Source organism: Coregonus clupeaformis, chromosome 33 (assembly GCF_020615455.1).
Source record: "Coregonus clupeaformis isolate EN_2021a chromosome 33, ASM2061545v1, whole genome shotgun sequence".
NCBI lineage: Eukaryota > Metazoa > Chordata > Actinopteri > Salmoniformes > Salmonidae > Coregonus > Coregonus clupeaformis.
In genome coordinates, this window is record NC_059224.1 from 32023157 (window position 1) to 32041457 (window position 18301).

Here is an 18301-nt window from a genome sequence, read left to right on the forward strand (position 1 = left end):
CACTCCAACTCCCGCCTTGGATACCAAAGCAACATCCAAGGTTCCACTCAGTCCCAGGGATACTCGTCGTCGTCCCAGCAGAGCTCACAGTACTCCCACCAATCACACCGCTACTGAGGCCCCAATAACTGCTCTCCAAATCAACAGCAGGGGCCTCTCCCAAACCAACCCTCGACCTCAAACAAACCTTAGCATAACCTCTCATCTCCCTCGCCCTGATCAGACCTCATCGTGTGTCAGATCATTTCAACAACGCTAACAGTCATTTCTTCTCCTCCTTCATGTCAGCCCTACTACACCGAGTGACCCTGGCCTCACTTCCACCCAATGCCCTCACACTTACCGGAGGGCACTGCAATATGAAGGCAAACATAGAAACCAAAAACAAACCCTGCCTCCTCCTATTTTTTATTATTATCAAGTGACAATTGGTTGATACTAGATTATAAGAAGGAAACACATCAGGTGCAACTTTGAATACACACGCCTACTACACAAAGACTACGAACCATGGCACTTACAGAAAACATGTTCTTCAAGAGGAAGAATTGCAGCTCTGTTCATATATAAATATATATAAATACTATATAGCACCTTTTTCTATTCATTTAACAAGATACTTTTTTTGCTTGTTTGCTCTGTAGAGTTTAAGTTTACTTTGATCGTTGGTGTTTTTGTAAATGTTGTTTCGATATTGAAAAAGATGGGATGAAACAGGAAAATAACCCTTTACTGTCATCACTTTCCTTCACTGTACATGTATTTACCCTGGATATCTATTATATACAGATAACAATCAAAGCAAAAGGAAGAAAATGAGCCAACACTTTTCCCGATGAGAAAACAAGACAGAATCTTCTATTCTCCCCTTGGCTTGGAATCACATTTCTATAAGAGAAAGTCAGCTCTTTAGCTGATGTCATTGCAGGGAACTATGAAATACACCATTTATTTGAATCTTGTTATATGAACATTTATGTTTTTCTACTTTTAGGCCTTTTGTTTGTCTAGATTTGTAGTCTGAATGTCTGATTTGGAAGGACATTTTTCTACAGTCTGCAGCAAGTGATGTAATCTCAAATTGTCTCCAACAGCTCTAGGTACCGCATGTCGTCTGACCGGTTACAACTACCACGCTACTCTTTATGAGTCGTATCCATCAAGGAAACATTTGTTGGTGAATCTGAACGATCTCATTTCTGGCCATAGGTGTTTAAGTGTGTGAGGTGCCTCTTTGTGGACTCCTTGGCTTGACAGATCTTACAATGGACACGGACGTCACTGAAGGTGTCCATCATCATACTGGGAAGCCAAAGAGGTGTATATTCCAGAGACTGTTACTGCCTGATAATTATTTTCTTTTTTTATGTAATGTTCTAGCTTTTAGTCTCTCATTATTGCCCTTTACAGTTTCAGTTTGTCTTTCCTCTTATTCAGTCAAAGGACTGCACTGCTGAACAGATCTGCAAAGAGCTGGAACAAATTTGGGGTGAAGTATTATGCCCCAGCCTCTTCTACTCCACACCGCTGGTTGCACACTGAGTATAAACCAAGGCAGAGAAGTGGTTTCTTATAGTATTTATCCTGTGAAAACTAGTTGACTGGAGCTGTACTGTGCATGTGTGCCCAAACACACAGAGATAGATGGACATGGAATAAGGCAGCCACTTCAGCTTGTTCTGTGACTAGTGAAGGGATGTAGAAACACTGACATCTACTGGCCATTGAGAGAACTGGACCTCTTGCGGCATTGGTGAAAATGTCTTTAAGATTTACATTTACATTTTCATCATTTAGCAGACTTACAAGATGATTTTAACTGCCTTTTGTGATGTTCAAAAATCATCAGCCATGTTCAACTGGTATGTATTGATTATGATGATGATCAACGCTGTCCTTTTGTGGCCGAAGGAGAGAGAGACTTATTCTGTTTTCTATAGTAAAAATATTCACAGCCACAATACAAGGTACTACCATGTATTTCACAACTGATAGACTGCTCTCTGTGAAGCTGTTTGCTTCTGACAGTGATACTGCACAGTTCTTCAGTGATGGATTGGTCTATTATCTTCGGCTCAGTCAAACAGGTTTAGATAGCCCCTCGTAATGAGAGATTTGCTGTTGACCACCTTCTGGCTGTCTCTCTCCTCCTCTCTCTCTTCACACATATCAGATGTCTTTCTCAGCACTCCCAGCTTACTGAATCCCAGTTACAGTATGTCTTATATGTTTTGAGTTGAATGCCAAAACACCAGATGAGCAAAAAGGACTGCTCCCTCCTAATAGTCGCCCAGAATGTTTTGCATGTTGGATTGGCTCTCTATTTGATGTTGATACAATGTCACTGTATTGGTTTGGGTTTGAGTTTCTATTTTCTATTTTCCCTATAGTCTGGCAGGCACACAGGCCCAGTGGATTAACAACCGCCTTCCCAGAACAGTGTTTTTTTTCTCGGGAACAAAACCAGCAGCTATTCAAAGGTATTTTCTCTTTTTTTCTATGGCATGTATTTGAAGTATAGTTGAAGAGCATTAAGAATACATTAGATACTGTTTCTCAATTTTCATCTCTACACAAACGAGGTATGAAAAGTATTATTCATTGTGCGGCTCCAACAGGTGATAGTGGGGTAAATAACTGTCAAACAGTTCCTATGCAAAATCAAAAGAGAAAAGCTTTCACTTGCACAATGCTTCAGTTTTACTATGAAAGCATGCAGTTCAGTTATCTTACGGTTTTGAAAATGATTGGGATATCCATTCCTTATTGTAAATCTAATGTTGAATATCGTAATTGAAGAAGGCATTCACTTGTTTCTTACAGCATTGTTAATTGTACTCTAAATTAAATATTGTAAAGAGAAAAAAATGCATAAATATGGTTAGTATAAATTATACAATCATATTTATTATTTCCATATACAGTGCCTTCAGAAAGTATTCATACTGTGGACTTATTCCACATTTTGTTGTGTTACAACCTGAATTCAAAATGGCTGAAATAGATTTTTTTTCTCTCACCCATCTACACACAATAACCCATAATGCCAAAGTTTAAACATGTTTTTAGAAATGTTAACAAATGTATTGAAAACATTTACATATGTATTCACACCTGAGTCAATACTTTGTAGAAGCACCTTTGGCAGCGATTACAGCTGTGAGTCTTTCTGGGTAAGTCTCTAAAAGCTTTGCACACCTGGATTGTACAATATTTGCCCATTATTACATTTACATCATTTAGCAGACGCTCTTATCCAGAGCGACTTACAAATTGGTATCATTTTCTAAATTCTTCAAGCTCTGTCAAATTGGTTGTTGATCATTGCTATACAACCATTTTCAGGTCTTCCCATAGATTTTCAAGTAGATTTAAGTCAAAACTGTAACTTGGCCACTCAGGAACATTCACTGTCTTCTTGGTAAGCAACTCCAGGGTAGATTCAGCCTTGTGTTTTAGGTTGTTGTCCTGCTGAAAGGTGAATTAGTCTCCCAGTGTCTGGTGGAAAGCAGACAACCAGGTGTTCCTCTAGTATTTTGCCTGTGCTTAGCTCCATTCCGTAATTTTTTTATCCTGAAAAACGCCCCAGTCCTTAACGATTACAATCATACCCATAACATGATGCAGCCACCACTATACTAAGGAGAGTGGTATTCAGTAATGTGTTGTATTGGATTTTCCCCAAACATAACACTTTGTATTCAGGACAAAAAGTGAATTGCTTTGCTACATTTTTTGCAGTATTATTACTTTAGTGCCTTGTTGCAAGCAGGATGCATGTTTTGGGATATTTATTTTCTGTACAGTCTTCCTTCTTTTCACTCTGTCAATTAGGTTAGTATTGTGGAGTAACTACAATGTTGTTGATCCATCCTCAGTTTTCTCCTATCACAGCCATTAAACTCTAACTGTTTTAAAGTCACCATTGGCCTCATGGTGAAATCCCTGAGCTGTTTCCTTGAGTTAGGAAGGACACCTGTATCTTTGTAGTGACTGGGTATATAGTGAGGAAAAAAAAGTATTTGATCCCCTGCTGATTTTGTATGTTTGCCCACTGACAAAGAAATGATCAGTCTATAATTTTAATGGTAGGTTTATTTGAACAGTGAGAGACAGAATAACAACAAGATTGTAGACCTACACAAGGCTGGAATGGGCTACAAGACCATCACCAAGCAGCTTGGTGAGAAGGTGACAACAGTTGGTGCGATTATTTGCAAATGGAAGAAACACAAAATAGCTGTCAATCTCCCTCGGCCTGGGGCTCCATGCAAGATCTCACCTCGTGGAGTTGCAATGATCATGAGAACGGTGAGGAATCAGCCCAGAACTACACGGGAGGATCTTGTCAATGATCTCAAGGCAGCTGGGACCATAGTCACCAAGAAAACAATTGGTAACACACTACGCCGTGAAGGACTGAAATCCTGCTGCGCCTGCAAGGTCCCCCTGCTCAAGAAAGCACATATACAGGGCCGTCTGAACATCTGAATCATTCAGAGGAGAACTGGGTGAAAGTGTTGTGGTCAGATGAGACCAAAATCGAGCTCTTTGGCATCAACTCAACTTGAGGAGGAATGCTGCCTATGACCCCAAGAACACCATCCCCTCCGTCAAACATGGAGGTGGAAACATTATGCTTTGGGGGTGTTTTTCTGCTAAGGGGACAGGTCAACTTCACCGCATCAAAGGGACGATGGACGGGGCCATGTACTGTCAAATCTTGGGTGAGAACCTCCTTCCCTCAGCCAGGGCATTGAAAATGGGTCGTGGATGGGTATTCCAGCATGACAATGACCCAAAACACATGGCCAAGGCAACAAAGTAGTGGCTCAAGAAGAAGCACATTAAGGTCCTGGAGTGGCCTAGCCATCTGTGGAGGGAGCTGAAGGTTTGAGTTGCCAAACGTCAGACTCGAAACCATAATGACTTGGAGAAGATCTGCAAAGAGGAGTGGGACAAAATCCCTCCTGAGATGTGTGCAAACCTGGTGGCCAACTACAAGAAACATCTGACCTCTGTGATTGCCAACAAGGGTTTTGCCACCAAGTACTAAGTCATGTTTTGCAGAGGGGTCAAATACTTATTTCCCTCATTAAAATGCAAATCAATTGATAACATTTCTGACATGCGTTTTTCTGGATTTTTTTGTTGTTATTCTGTCTCTCACTGTTCAAATAAACCTACCATTAAAATTATAGACTGATCATGTCTTTGTCAGTGGGCAAACTTACAAAATCAGCAGGGGATCAAATACTTTTTTCCCTCACTGCATTGATACACCATCCAAAGTGTAAATAATAACTTCACCATGTTCAAAGGGATATTCAATGTCTGTTTCTTTTTGTAATTGATTTATCTACCAATAGGTGCCCTTCTTTGTGAGGCGTTGGAAAACCTCACTGGTCTTTGTGGTTGAATCTGTGTTTGAAATTCACTGCTCAACTGAGGGACCTTACAGATAGTTGTATGTATTGTGTACTGCGATGACGTAGTAATTCAAAATTCATGCTAAACACTTATTGCACACAGAGTGAGTCCATGCAACTTATTACGTGACTTGTTAAGCACATTTGTACTCCTGAACTTATTTTTGGCTCGTCATAACAAAGGGGTTGAATACTTATTGACTCAAGACATTTTAGCTTTTTATTTTGAAAAACATAATTCCACATTATGGGGTGTTGTGTTTAGGCCAGTGACAATAAATATCAATTTAATCCATTTAAATTCAGCCTGTAACACAACAAAATGTGGAAAAAGTCAAGGGGTATGAATACTTTCTGAAGGCACTGTATATGCAGTATATATGAATAATACCCATGTTTTAGATCTTTCCTCTTCCTGCCTTAATGACACATACAGTAGCTAGATATAGACAGGCATCTCTGTCCAACAGAGCCTGAATCACTAAAATGATCAATCTACTATGAACCTGCTTGTCAACTTGATAGCACCTAGTTTTTCCAAAGTAAATTATTCTCTATAAAAACATATGAAATAATAATATCTAGTTGGATACTGTGTGACACAACATTCAGTCTATAGAGTCCAGGGACTTTCTCTCACATCAGCACCACCTCCTCAGTTTTACAGGACTGAAACAATGCATATTTTAATGTGTGGACAGTGCCTTTTTAGTTTGAGTGTTTATGTTTGAAGTTGCCATCACATGATGGGATGTTCAGGATTATGTTTATTTCTCCTTGTCCTATGCCTTCTGATCTGTTATAGTACTTTTGAGTTACATTTGAGTTTGTTTCTGTATTTGTTGTTTTGTTGTCATCTGAATGTAGTGTCTGTTATTTTCAAAATGACAGCAAGCAGTTAAATATCAAATTAGAGTTCAATGTGTCCCATCTCGAATTTAATGACTGCAAAAAATACAACGTAGGATGATTTTGCATTTTCTGTTCTAATGAATATTGTCCGGAAATGCTAAAATGCTGTACATAAGAACACATATTGATATTATAATTTTCTTTTAATGCACTGTTATTACTGAAATATTTAGTGGTAAATGAAAAGTATTGAATGTTGTTTTTTTTTTTTTATGTCTTGTTTAGATACTAAAGATATGGAAGTTGTATAAAAGTTATATGCCAGACAAAGCTATTTTTAGGAGCTTACCTTTGTGTGGACATCTGAAAATACACAGCAGTAATGAATACACATATGAATGAGTGCACCTCCTAGGCCTGTACCTCTTCACGTTCCCCCTTTACTAGTGTTGCATGTACCTCGCTTTTCCAATCCAGAATTTAAGCACTTATCATCCCCCTCTCAACACTGTACAGAAAGGCAGACACTCCATTTGCAAAGTGCTCCTGCGATACATCAAAATGCCTTCTGAGAAGATGTTTAGGACTCTTGAGCATGTAGCGTGGTGCTCTCTGTCCTCCAATATGAAACCAATTTACCCATTTAACCAGAGCATGCAATAAAAGTCTCACAGAAAGAAAAAAAGCAACATAATTGTTTGTGCGTATTTATGTCAAGGAGCACTCATCTCTAAGCTTGCATCCCAAATGGCACCATATTTACTACGTAGTGCACTACATAGCAAATAGGGTGCAATTTGGGACACTGCTAAGTTGTATTAAGACATGAAGTGCACCACCATGTTGTGGTCCACATCCTCTTTTGGCTCCATGGCATGAGACAACCGTGCTTTGCAGGTCTGGGTGTCTGTCAACTCTAAAGCATTTTCTGTCTGTGTAAATGTGCGTGTGGCCACACAGACGACGTTGAAAATACACACATGGCCTAAATGTATTTTGTTTCCATAGCTTTCAGAAGTAAGGCATTAGCACAGTGCAGAAAATAAAAATAACACATTTATTCAGCTGGTTTTAGCTATGTTGTCCTAATTTCACTGTACAAATGACTCTTAAATGAGAAAAAAGTCACATTTATTTTACACTCATTCCTTGACATTGACTGACCAGGTGAATCCAAGTGAAAAATATGATCCCTTATTGATGTGACTTGTTAAATCCACTTCAATCAGTGTAGATGAAGGGGAGGAGACCGGTTAGAGAATAATATTAGGAAGGTGTTCTTAATGTTTTGTACACTCAGTGTACAGTGCCTTGGGAAAGTATTTAGACCCCTTGACTTTTTCCACATTTTGTTAGGTTACAGCCTTCTTCTAAAATTGATTAAATTATTTTCTTCCCCTCATCAATCTACACACACCCCATAATGACAAAGCAAAAACAGGTTTTTAGAAATGTTTGCTAATTTATAAAGAATTAAATGCAATATTACATTTATATAAGTATTCAGACACTTTACTCAGTACTTTGTTGAAGCACCTTTTCTGCGATTACAGCCTCAAGTCTTCTTGGGTATGATGCTTGGCACACCTGCATTTGGGAAGTTTCTCCCATTCTTCTCTGCAGATCCTCTCAAGCTCTGTCAGGTTGGATGGAGAGCGTCGCTGCACAGCTATTTTCAGGTCTCAAAGCCACATCTGCGCTGTCTTGGCTGTGTGCTTAAGGTCGTTGTCCTGTTGGAAGGTGAACCTTCGCCCCAGTCTGAGGTCCTGAGTGCTCTGGAGCAGGTTTTCATCAAGGATCTCTCTGTACTTTGCTCTGTTCATCTTACCATCGATCCTGACTAGTCTCCCAGTCCCTGCTTCTGAAAAACATCCCCACAGCATGATGCTGCCACCACCATGCTTCACCGTAGGATGGTTCCACATTTCCTCAAGGTGTGATGCTTCGCATTCAGGCCAAAGAGTTCAATCTTGGTTTCATCAGACCAGAACATCTATTTTCTCATGGTCTGAGAGTCTTTAGGTGCCTTTTGGCAAACTCCAAGCGGGCTGTCATGTGCCTTTTACTGAGGAGTGGCTTCCGTCTGGCCACTCTACCATAAAGGCCTGATTGGTGGAATGCTGCAGAGATGGTTGTCCTTCTGGAAGGTTCTCCCATCTCCACAGAGGAACTCTGGAGCTCTATCAGAGTGACCATCGGGATCTTGGTCACCTCCCTGACCAAGGTCCTTCTCCCCTAATTGCTCAGTTTGGCCTGGGAGGCCAGCTCTAGGAAGAGTCTTGGTGGTTACAAACTGGCCACTGTGTTCTTGGGGACCTTCAATGCTGCATACATTTTTGAGTACCCTTCCCCAGATCTGTGCCTCGGCACAATCCTGTCTCGGAGCTCTACGAACAATTCCTTCAACCTCATGGCTTGGTTTTTGCTCTGACATGCACGGTCAACTGTGGGACCTTATATAGACAGGTGTGCTTTTCCAAATCATGTCCAATCAGTTGAATTTACCACAGGTGGACTCCAAGTTGTAGAAACATCTCAAGGATGATCAATGGAAACAGGATGTACCTGATCTCAATTTCGAGTCTCATAGCAAAGGGTCTGAATACTTATGTAAATACGTTTTTATTTTTAATACATTTGCAAACATTTCTAAAAACGTTTTCGCTTTGTCATTATGGGGTATTGTGTGTAGATTGATGAGGTAAATCCTTAATTTAATCAATTTTAGAATAAGGCTGTAATGTAACAAAATGTGGAAAAAGTCAAGGGGTCTGAATACTTTCCGAAGGCACTGTATATCCTCTATTGTAATAAAATATATTTTGCTTCAGATGCAAGTTTCTGGTTTAATCCAATGTCCTGAGTGTGAGTGTAAACAGATGTGTGTGACTTTCTAGTATGAGAGATGTGCCTGTGCCACACTGTCTGATATCTTTGTGTCTTTGGATCCTTTCCACAGGGCTTGTGGCATAGCAATTTATATCTAGCTTAAGTCTTGTTTTGAGCTGTTCTGAGCCAAATAATGTTAACTTGGATAATTTAAGTGGTGTTCTCTTGCTTGGCCACAGGGTGTCATAAGTGGGCTGCATGATTTTCCAGCAGCAATCCAGGAAGGTGGCATGATGGGGTCTTTTTTAATAGTCTGACTGGACCGTGTTTTGAGACATCTTATCTTAAGCCATGCATGAACAAACTATTATCTAAGCAAGTGCAAATGCAACAATACACAGTGTTTTCCCCTACATTTCACCAGCTTCAATTTCTCTACCTGTAACCAGCCCACAGTAACTTTTCAAGCACCTGGAGAAAGAAAGGGGAAGATATGGTAAGCGTGACTGGTTTCAAATACATTTTATTCTTGAAACTTCTTGAGACTTTATATAGTTAAATATTTTAAAATCTATATTTAAAATCAAGCCCTGTCACATTCACTGTCTACACTGTGTTATGTATCTGCACAGGATTCCATGAGATGTGTCAAATGGGAGCCACTTTCAAGGTCATTTTATTGGCTGGAGGCCACTGGAGACTGGACAGTGAGACTGGTGCAGGCAGGGCAAGCTGAGCACTGACATCAATCATGCAGCCATGGGGAACGGACCGAGAATGTGTCCCAAATGGCACCCTATTCCCTTTATAGTGCACTACTTTTGTCCAGGGCTCGGATCAAAAGTGGTGCATTAAAATAGGGAATTGTGTGCCATTTGGGACAGCACCCGAGTGAACTCCCAGGCCCCTGACGTATTACTCGTCCTACCACTTAGAGAAATGTATGAGCCGGAGGGATCTCCGCAGAATGTATTAACACAGATGTGATCCCATTTGTGGTGGTCCCGTGTAGCTCAGTTGGTAGAGCATGGCGCTTGCAACGCCATGGTTGTGGGTTCAATTCCCACGGTGGGCCAGTATGAAAAAAAATATATAATAATAATGTATGCACTAACTGTAAGTTGCTCTGGTAAGAGCGTCTGCTAAATGACTAAAATGTAAAAATGTGTCCCCCTCCCAGAGTGAGTTATTGTGCCACACCTTCCCATCATACACACACACACACACACACACACACAGCCCTGCTTGCCTAATGTCTTTTTACAGATTCTCAGTCCAGTGAGACTGAAAATGTCTGAGTAGCACAGCAGTGACTCCCTATACAGCAGCCAAACACTGATTCCCTGGACACATGGGTCAAATTCCTCCTATTCACTGTCTCATGACCCTGTTATAGAGGCTCAGTGGTCCATATTAGGCAGACACAGTAAAACACCTGTGTTTTCAGCCCCAGTGGAGAGGCTACTGCATTAGTGAAAGCTCTAAGGGAGTCACATGGGCATCAGTTATGGATGTGGAGTCCACTGCTTGAAGTGCCACTAAGGAATCATCTAAAGGGCAAGGTCACCTAGAGAGACTAAGTTTCCATCCTCCTCGTTTGGGGGAAGATCATGCTAGCCCTATGGGGCCTAGCTAGGGGCCTAACATCAGGGAACATCCCAGGGGAGAGATTATAATGGTTCCTGGTTGTGTGTCCTCTCCAGAAGTAGTCAGTGGTGGTTGTGAGTGTGTTCCCTCAGCCCCATCAGGTTGGGAAGGAGGAATGCTGGACTCCTCTACAGAGGGTCAGGCTGACCGTGTTGGGAGGGGGGGGAGGGGGAGCAGCAGATCTAGGTCTGGATCTCTGCCCTTAAGCCACTCAACTCCACTGTTTAAAGAAGCACTGCTTGGTGGGTAGGCCTATGTTTGACAACAGAAACGTTATAACACCCATTTAAGCTGCAAAGTCTTACAATTAATTTATTGGTTAAAACTGGCATATGAACAAAGATTTTAGAAACCAGTTCAAAACTGTTGAATTAAAACCCAAATTCATAAAATTGGATTTGCCTAGATATTTGGTAATATGTAAGGGATTATCAACGAGGGTCTATGCCAGGGTTCTTCAATTCCGGTCCTGGAGGGCCGAAACACTTCTGTTTTTTATTTCTACCTGGTAGTTAATTGCACTCACCTGGTGTCCCAGGTCTGAATTAGCCCCTGATTAGAAGGAGAGGATGAAAAACAGAGGTGTTTCGGCCCTCCAGGACTGGAATTGAAGAACCCTGGTCTATGCGTTCTATGGAAAACAATGAACGACTTGGAAGGTGTGTTCCACAACGCGCTAGTGGAGTGGAACTGACCTTCCACAGAGTTGCATTACTTTACGGAGAACACATAGAGCCCCAAGTTGATTATCCCTTTTATACCATGGCTATAATTTAGCACATTAGAAATGTGTTCATTCGCCGATACAAATGTGTTCAACATCCACTGAAGTAGCTAGCAGGTTAACTAGATAGCTACAGTACAGTAGTTGCCGACTTCGTCTCGGGCCTAACAACACCCGTGCCAATATATCCTCAAAACACCAGCTCTCGGGTATTATCACTTAAATAATGCACGCTCTAGAATGCCTTTCAAGCTAATTAGAAACAAGTATTCAACAATGCCATGATATAACTTGTTATATTGTTATATCAACACTTACTAGTAAGCATATAATTGCTTGGTTAGAAATGGAAAACTGATATGGAGTGCGAATTCTCCCTGTACCTATAATTACTGTTAGTGCTCTGTAAAACTCATAAGGGAGAATTCTGAGCAAGCTGCAAGGGTGTCAGTTTCTCTGTGCTTACAATGTCCCATCCAACATCCCCTCATGCTGCTGATCACTGAAGAGGATTGAGTAACATTCCTGTCCTCACCTCCCCCTAAGATACACACACTCACAACCCCTCCTGCCGCCTAAGCACCATCCTCCACAAGCCTTGTTTCACACTTGTTAGTAGGAGAACAACTATACCTGCTGCAAGGTCAGTGGACACTGGATAGGCACATTGGGCGCCTAAAGTTTGCTCGGGGCAGAACAATGAGTGGAGACCCCCAGCCGCTGCAAGCTAAATCCCCACTGTTGACCCCAGACAGGCAGGCTGTCCTCAGACCGTGAGAAAAGCGCCTCTTTCCATGCCAGGAATGTGGGTGGCCGGCCTCGTTTCCCAAGAAGCCTATCTGAGGAGCGCGCTGCAGCACTTTGTTTTTGACTGCAAACAGTCTTATTTTTTGGCATGAGCTGCACTTTTCCTCCCCTCCGTCCCCCTATCAAGTTGTCACTGTGATAATCTATGTGCTCGAAGACCTGTACAGCATGTGCATGAGAAGGCAGGGATTAGGTAACACCGTAAAGCTCCTTATAACATTCTGTGAAACATTCTTCACCTTGACGCAAGGCAGGGCGACAGCCAGGGAGGACGACCAGGGCCACCCCATTCCCTCTTGATCTTTGACTGGGAGGTGCCAATGCACCCTATCCAGTGTCTACCTCCATCCCACACATGGCACTTACAGAATGAGACAAAGCTACTTCATAAACTGGTAAAGAAATGTAAAACATTTACGCATTCCCATCCAACATAGGGTTAATTTATTGGACATTTTGGGGAAGTTTAGAAAATAGATATATTTTGATGACTCACTGACTGCCCCTCCCCTTTGACATACACACATCTCTGAGTCCTCACTCCCCATGTGTATATCAAGCAGGTCACATTCTGTGCAGATAGCAGGGGCCACAGTCTGTGTTTGTGTGTGTGCGTGTGTGTCTGTGTAAGACTGAGTGAGTGTGTGTGAGTCACTGCATTACGCACACACACGAGACGCCATATGTTTCCACCCAGTCCACTGATGAACAAATGCGCCGTCCTTTTTCACGACAAAACATCTGTTATTTCACTTACCCCATGTGTGGGTTAATGCAACTGAGCAAGAGACTCGGTCCACATCAATAAAACAACTTAAATGGGACACCTGTTTATGATGTCCTCACAGACACATTCAACCATCCAATTTAACAGTGAGGGCTGACTAAATTACAAAGAACAGCACATACAGAGCACCCAGTAAGTGGAAACAGTAGTTTCACCCAGGAGGACCTGTCCTGTACAAGTGTGTTTACAATCTCCTGTTAATGGAGGAGGGTGACCCTAGTGACACAGTGTATGATTATGTATTAGGTGTAACTCCCAGTCCTGTCATAGCTGGCCATCCATGATCCCCAATGGAGTGAGTGGACGTGTTCGAGAGCGGACGTGTTCGAGAGCATGACATCTGTGATGCATCGTGAGTAGTTATTTATGATGCATAGTGATTTGTAAATCAAATCAGTTGAAGTCGAACAAGCCCAATGTGTGAATGATGCCCTCTAGACACTTCCCTACAAAGACCGGTTGTTTGTTAATTGCCCAGAGTGACCCCTAATGAATGAGCCACACAACCCTATTAACCTCCTCCTCACTCTGACATGTCCTAATTAACCATGACATGTACCAGGAATGTTAAATCCTCACTTCCACTTCCCAGTTCAATTGGGGGAGAGTTGGCATGTCATTAAAGTTGTTAACACTGAATAGTTTTGTTCCATCTCTGAAGTGGGAATGCTCTCACTCCATAATATAATGTGATGGTGGTAAGACTGATGAGGAATGGGATGGAGATCAATAAGTATAGAAATTCACACAAATACCTACAGAAAGAATACAGACTTACAGTAGAGTTAGACGTTTCTGTCTAAGTTATTTTTAGTACTATATCAATAACCACTAAACCCTACACCGAACACAGTGACGCTAGAAACTAGTTGTTTTCTCTCTTGCTCTACTGTAGGTCTCGCTCCCCCAGAACTGCTCTCTTCGTGGCAAACACACACAGTGACCACCCACATGACCATACTGACCTCCCACTGGCTCCCAGCTCTAGGATAGCAGTCTACCAGCTGTGTTATTATGGACATGCTGTTATAGACCTTTTTTTTGTTCATATTATGTGTGTGTATTATTATTATTAAGGATAAGATATTATTGAGGGTGTGTACTTCCCAATTGACAGTATTGTAGCGAGCAGCGTAGCAGGGAAGCGAACAAGGGTCGCTGGCGTGAAAGGCAAACACCCTACGCATTACGCCAATAGAACTAACCTACTTGGTGGGAATTGTAATATGTCTCATAATGCGAGGATCGCTACACTTACCACTCCAAACAGGAAGGCACGTCCACGTGCTTAGACTACTCAACACCCTCACACGTCCGGGCCATGCTTTCCGATGGCCTCACGGCCACCATCCCACTTCTGCCACCGATGTAGCGAACAGCGGGGCATGGAAGTGAACTAGGGTCGCTGGCATGAAAGGCGCCAATATGGTTAACCCATTTGGTGGGAATTGTAACATGGCTCATATAGCAAGGATGGCTATAGAATTGTTACTATAGCAGCACATACATTCTTACAAAAAAGGTGCTAAGTAGAACCATATAGGGTTCTAAGGTTTGTCCCCATATGGGAACCCTTTTTGGTGCCTTCTACCTAGATCTCTCTATGTAGGGTTCTTCATAAAGGGGGGTTCTAAGCTGACATATGAAATTGTTTTAAGATGGTCCATACTATGGATTATTTAGCTATTTAATTATGAATTTTAGGACCCCTTTAGGTATATATTAAAAAAAGGTTTTACAATGATTTGATAAAATATTGAATTTGGCTTTTACTATTATAGCCCAGAGAAACACATTGAATAACACATTCATAAATGGCTAAATTAATACCACAGGAGTCTTCTTACATTTGGGAACTTGATCAAACAACCATGAAAAGGTAGTCTCTCTCCCTCAGTTGCCTATGCACATCAACAACCACAAGATCAACAATGATAGCCAGAGCGAGATGAGCTAAAATCTAATGAGGGAACAGTAGATAAACCCTCTCAAACTTTTTCAGCTTGCAGTTGTGTTCAGAATTGCACTGACTAACGATAGTAGCTTCTTCGCCCCCTTCTGCAGCTTGCTTGCCAATGCATGCTTGTCCAACCCACGTTTTGACAACTGAATGGGAACTTTCCTGCCAGCCCATTTGATCGATGCCAAATACATTTGATTGACAACTAAGAGATATGCTAACTGTGGTTAACAGTCGTTCAAGTTGAGCATAGCTAGCTAGCAAAGTGATTCACGTTTCTTGTTAGCTAACCAAATGATACCTGCATCTCTAGCTGTAGCCACAGAAAAACGATATGGGGGGAAGTCAGCCACTCACCCACTCCTCCAATGACATAACATCACAGGAGGTTGGTGGCACCTTAATTGGGAGGACGGGCTCAGGGTAATGGCTGGAGCGGAATAGTGGAATGGTATCAAATACATAAAGCACATGGTTTCCATGTGTTTGATGCCATTCAATTAGCTCTGTTCCAGACATTATTATGAGCCGTCCTCCTCTCAACAGCCTCCACTATATAACAACCTCCCAGCAGCTGGCTAGCAAGCTAACATTAGGCTCCGTGTTTTTAGCTTGCTAAATAAATAGCTACATAAATAGATAAGCTAGAATATACGTTTTTGTCCAAAATATTGAGTCATTGAAACTGAAACAGTGCATACTGAATGGCTGGAGAAAGCAAACAATGTACCAGGCCAGCTGTGATTTACAACCTGATAGCAATATTTGTTGAACTACAAAGATTATATTAAATATTGCATTGAACTGCATCCATCTATTCTGCCAACAATGCCTTACTCTACGTCATATATTTTTTTTGTCTGGGAAAAAAAAATTGTCTGGGATTTTTTTTTTTTTTTACTGATATTATGATTGTCTGTTTGTTTCATATCTGCAAAGTAGTTTAAACACTGTCAGTTCCACTTTAACTCCTGAATCAACACTAGACATGTTACAACGAAGTCAAACTGGCCAATTTGCTGTGTACCACACAATACACTGCTGGTTCACTCATTCCCTTCTATTCTCCTACTCTCTGCTCAATAAAATCACATAAAATACTCATTTGAAAGTCAGAAATCATGGCAAATAAATCAACTATGTCAGTACTGTATATGTAAAATGATTAAGGGAATACAGATACATGCACAAATATTCCCATAAAATAGGTAGTTTAAAACATTCTCACACCTATCTTTTTAAATGTATCTTCCAAAATGGTTCTTAGAACACTTTGCCTTACAAAGAACCTTCGTTTTCCAAAAAATGTTATTCAGATGAAAACGGTTCTTGGTAGAACCCTATCCCTACGCAAATAACCCTTTTGGAACCTTTTTTTCTAAGAGTGTAGTCACCTCAAAAATTATTGGCACCGTTGATAAAGATGAGCAAAAAAAGAGTGTATAAAATAAATAGTATCAATACTGAGCTATATTGTATGCTCCAAAAAATGGAGAAAATTATATTATTTTATACTAATACATTTTGTTTATCAAGTAATAATTTTTTCTCCCAAAATGATTGGCACCCGTTTTCAATACTTTATGCACCCTTCCCTTGCAAGGATAACGACATTGAGCATTTTTCTATAATGTTTTATGAGATTGGAGAACACATTGGGATGGATCTTAGACCATTCCTTCATACATAATCTTTCCAGATCCTCCAGTCTGCTCTTATGGACTGCCCTCTTCAATTCGAACCACAGGTTTTCAATGGGTTTCAAGTCCGGAGACTGAGATGGCTATTGCAAAATGTTGATTTTGTGCTTGGTCTCATTGTCTTGCTGGAAGATGCATTTGTGGCCAAGTTTCATCCTCCTGGCAGAGGCAACCATGTTTTAGGCTAAAAAGACTTGGTACTTGGTATAGTTCATGATGCCGTTGACCTTAACAAGGGCCCTAGGATCAGTGGAAGCAAAACAACCCCATAACGTCAAATATCCACCACCATATTTTACAGTAGGTGGGTCATTCAACGAGTCCCTTTTGTGTCCCTTTGATATTTTATGTAGAAATTGTGCACCAACATTGGATTTTAAAAGCCTGTTATATTAAATGAAGTGCCCTTTAATATAGAACTCATGGACAATTCAATACATCTGATTTTTAATATGAATAAAGACTTGCTAAAGTGCCAAAATTCTGAATTTTTACATGTTCCTCTGTGCAGTCTCTGTGACTTCTGTCGATTTTAACCCACTTAACCCCAACATCTCTCAAAGTTTAGTAAAGCCATAGTTATTTTTGTTGCTTTGACAAAAAGATTAACTCAAGATTAACTTTAAAAAAGTAGAATGTTAATGCACATTGGTTTGGTGGCCATGCGGCCTTTTGTTGTTTTATTTTATTTATAAGAATCTTTAGGGGTGCTGCTACGAAACCGATTAACTAGCCTGCTAATATTGTTATATTGAGGTGCATGGGGCTGCCACACTGGGAGCTGTTGTTGGTGGGGGGGGGGGTTAAGTGCCTTGCTAAAGGGCACAACGGCAGGCATCTACGATTTGATACCAGCAAACCCCCCAGTTGCCAGCCCACTTCCTGACATATTTTTCCCGTCGGACCCGGGATTCAAACTGGCAACCCTCCGGCTTGCCTCTCTAATCGCTAGGCTACCTGCCTCCCAAGATTCAAAATCAAACAAATGGCCTCATGGCTACCAAATCAACCAGCAGCCTCACGGCTAGCAAGCGGGGGCACTGACTGACAAACACCTAGTTGGCAGCACCTGATGTGTTTATCAACCAGGCTCAGCACCTGGACAAGGTTGCTGCGGCCCCCTGGGGGAATGGAGTGTGGAAGTGGTAGTGAGCTGTAGTGTGCTGTCTAAACTACCTAACCTATTCCATAATAGTGCCAAAAACTTTGACACATATCTTTTTGAAGGAAAAAAATATTACTTGTTAAACAAAATCTATTTCTCTGAGCAATTCTATTAGTATAAAATAACATAATGTTCCTTTTTTTGCATACAATATAGCTCAGTATTTGTATTATTTATTTTACAGTATTTTTTCTTACCTTTATCAATGGTGCAAATAATTTTGTAGGTGACTGTAACTATTGTAATCTAACTTTCTCTGTAGTTGAGACTATCAGACATAGACCTAACAAGCACCCTCTACACCCACTCCACCTGTATTTCTTCCAACCGTCTGTTGATAGTTTCCTTTCAAATAATATTATTTTATACACTCTTTTTTTGCTCATCTTTATCAACGGTGC

At 41.1% G+C, this 18301-nt stretch overlaps 1 protein-coding gene across 5 annotated transcripts in view; it reads left to right on the forward strand.

The window, feature by feature from the left end:
- LOC121548997 (cyclin-dependent kinase 19) overlaps positions 1-10169 on the forward strand; it is a 62033-nt gene extending 51864 nt beyond the window's left edge. The window contains exons 13-15 of one of the 5 annotated variants that reach the window (XR_006657736.1): positions 1-2480; positions 9535-9606; positions 9743-10169. Coding sequence is in view for 1 of the 5 variants with exons in the window: in XM_041860757.2 (XP_041716691.1) it covers positions 1-117 (117 nt within the window). In the remaining 4 variants the exon portion in view is untranslated. Of the gene's footprint in view, positions 2972-9534; positions 9607-9742 lie in introns of those variants that run through there. The other 4 variants (XR_005996722.2, XR_005996721.2, XR_005996720.2 and 1 more) reach the window with 4 other exon arrangements.
- Positions 10170-18301: the final 8132 nt, after the last annotated feature.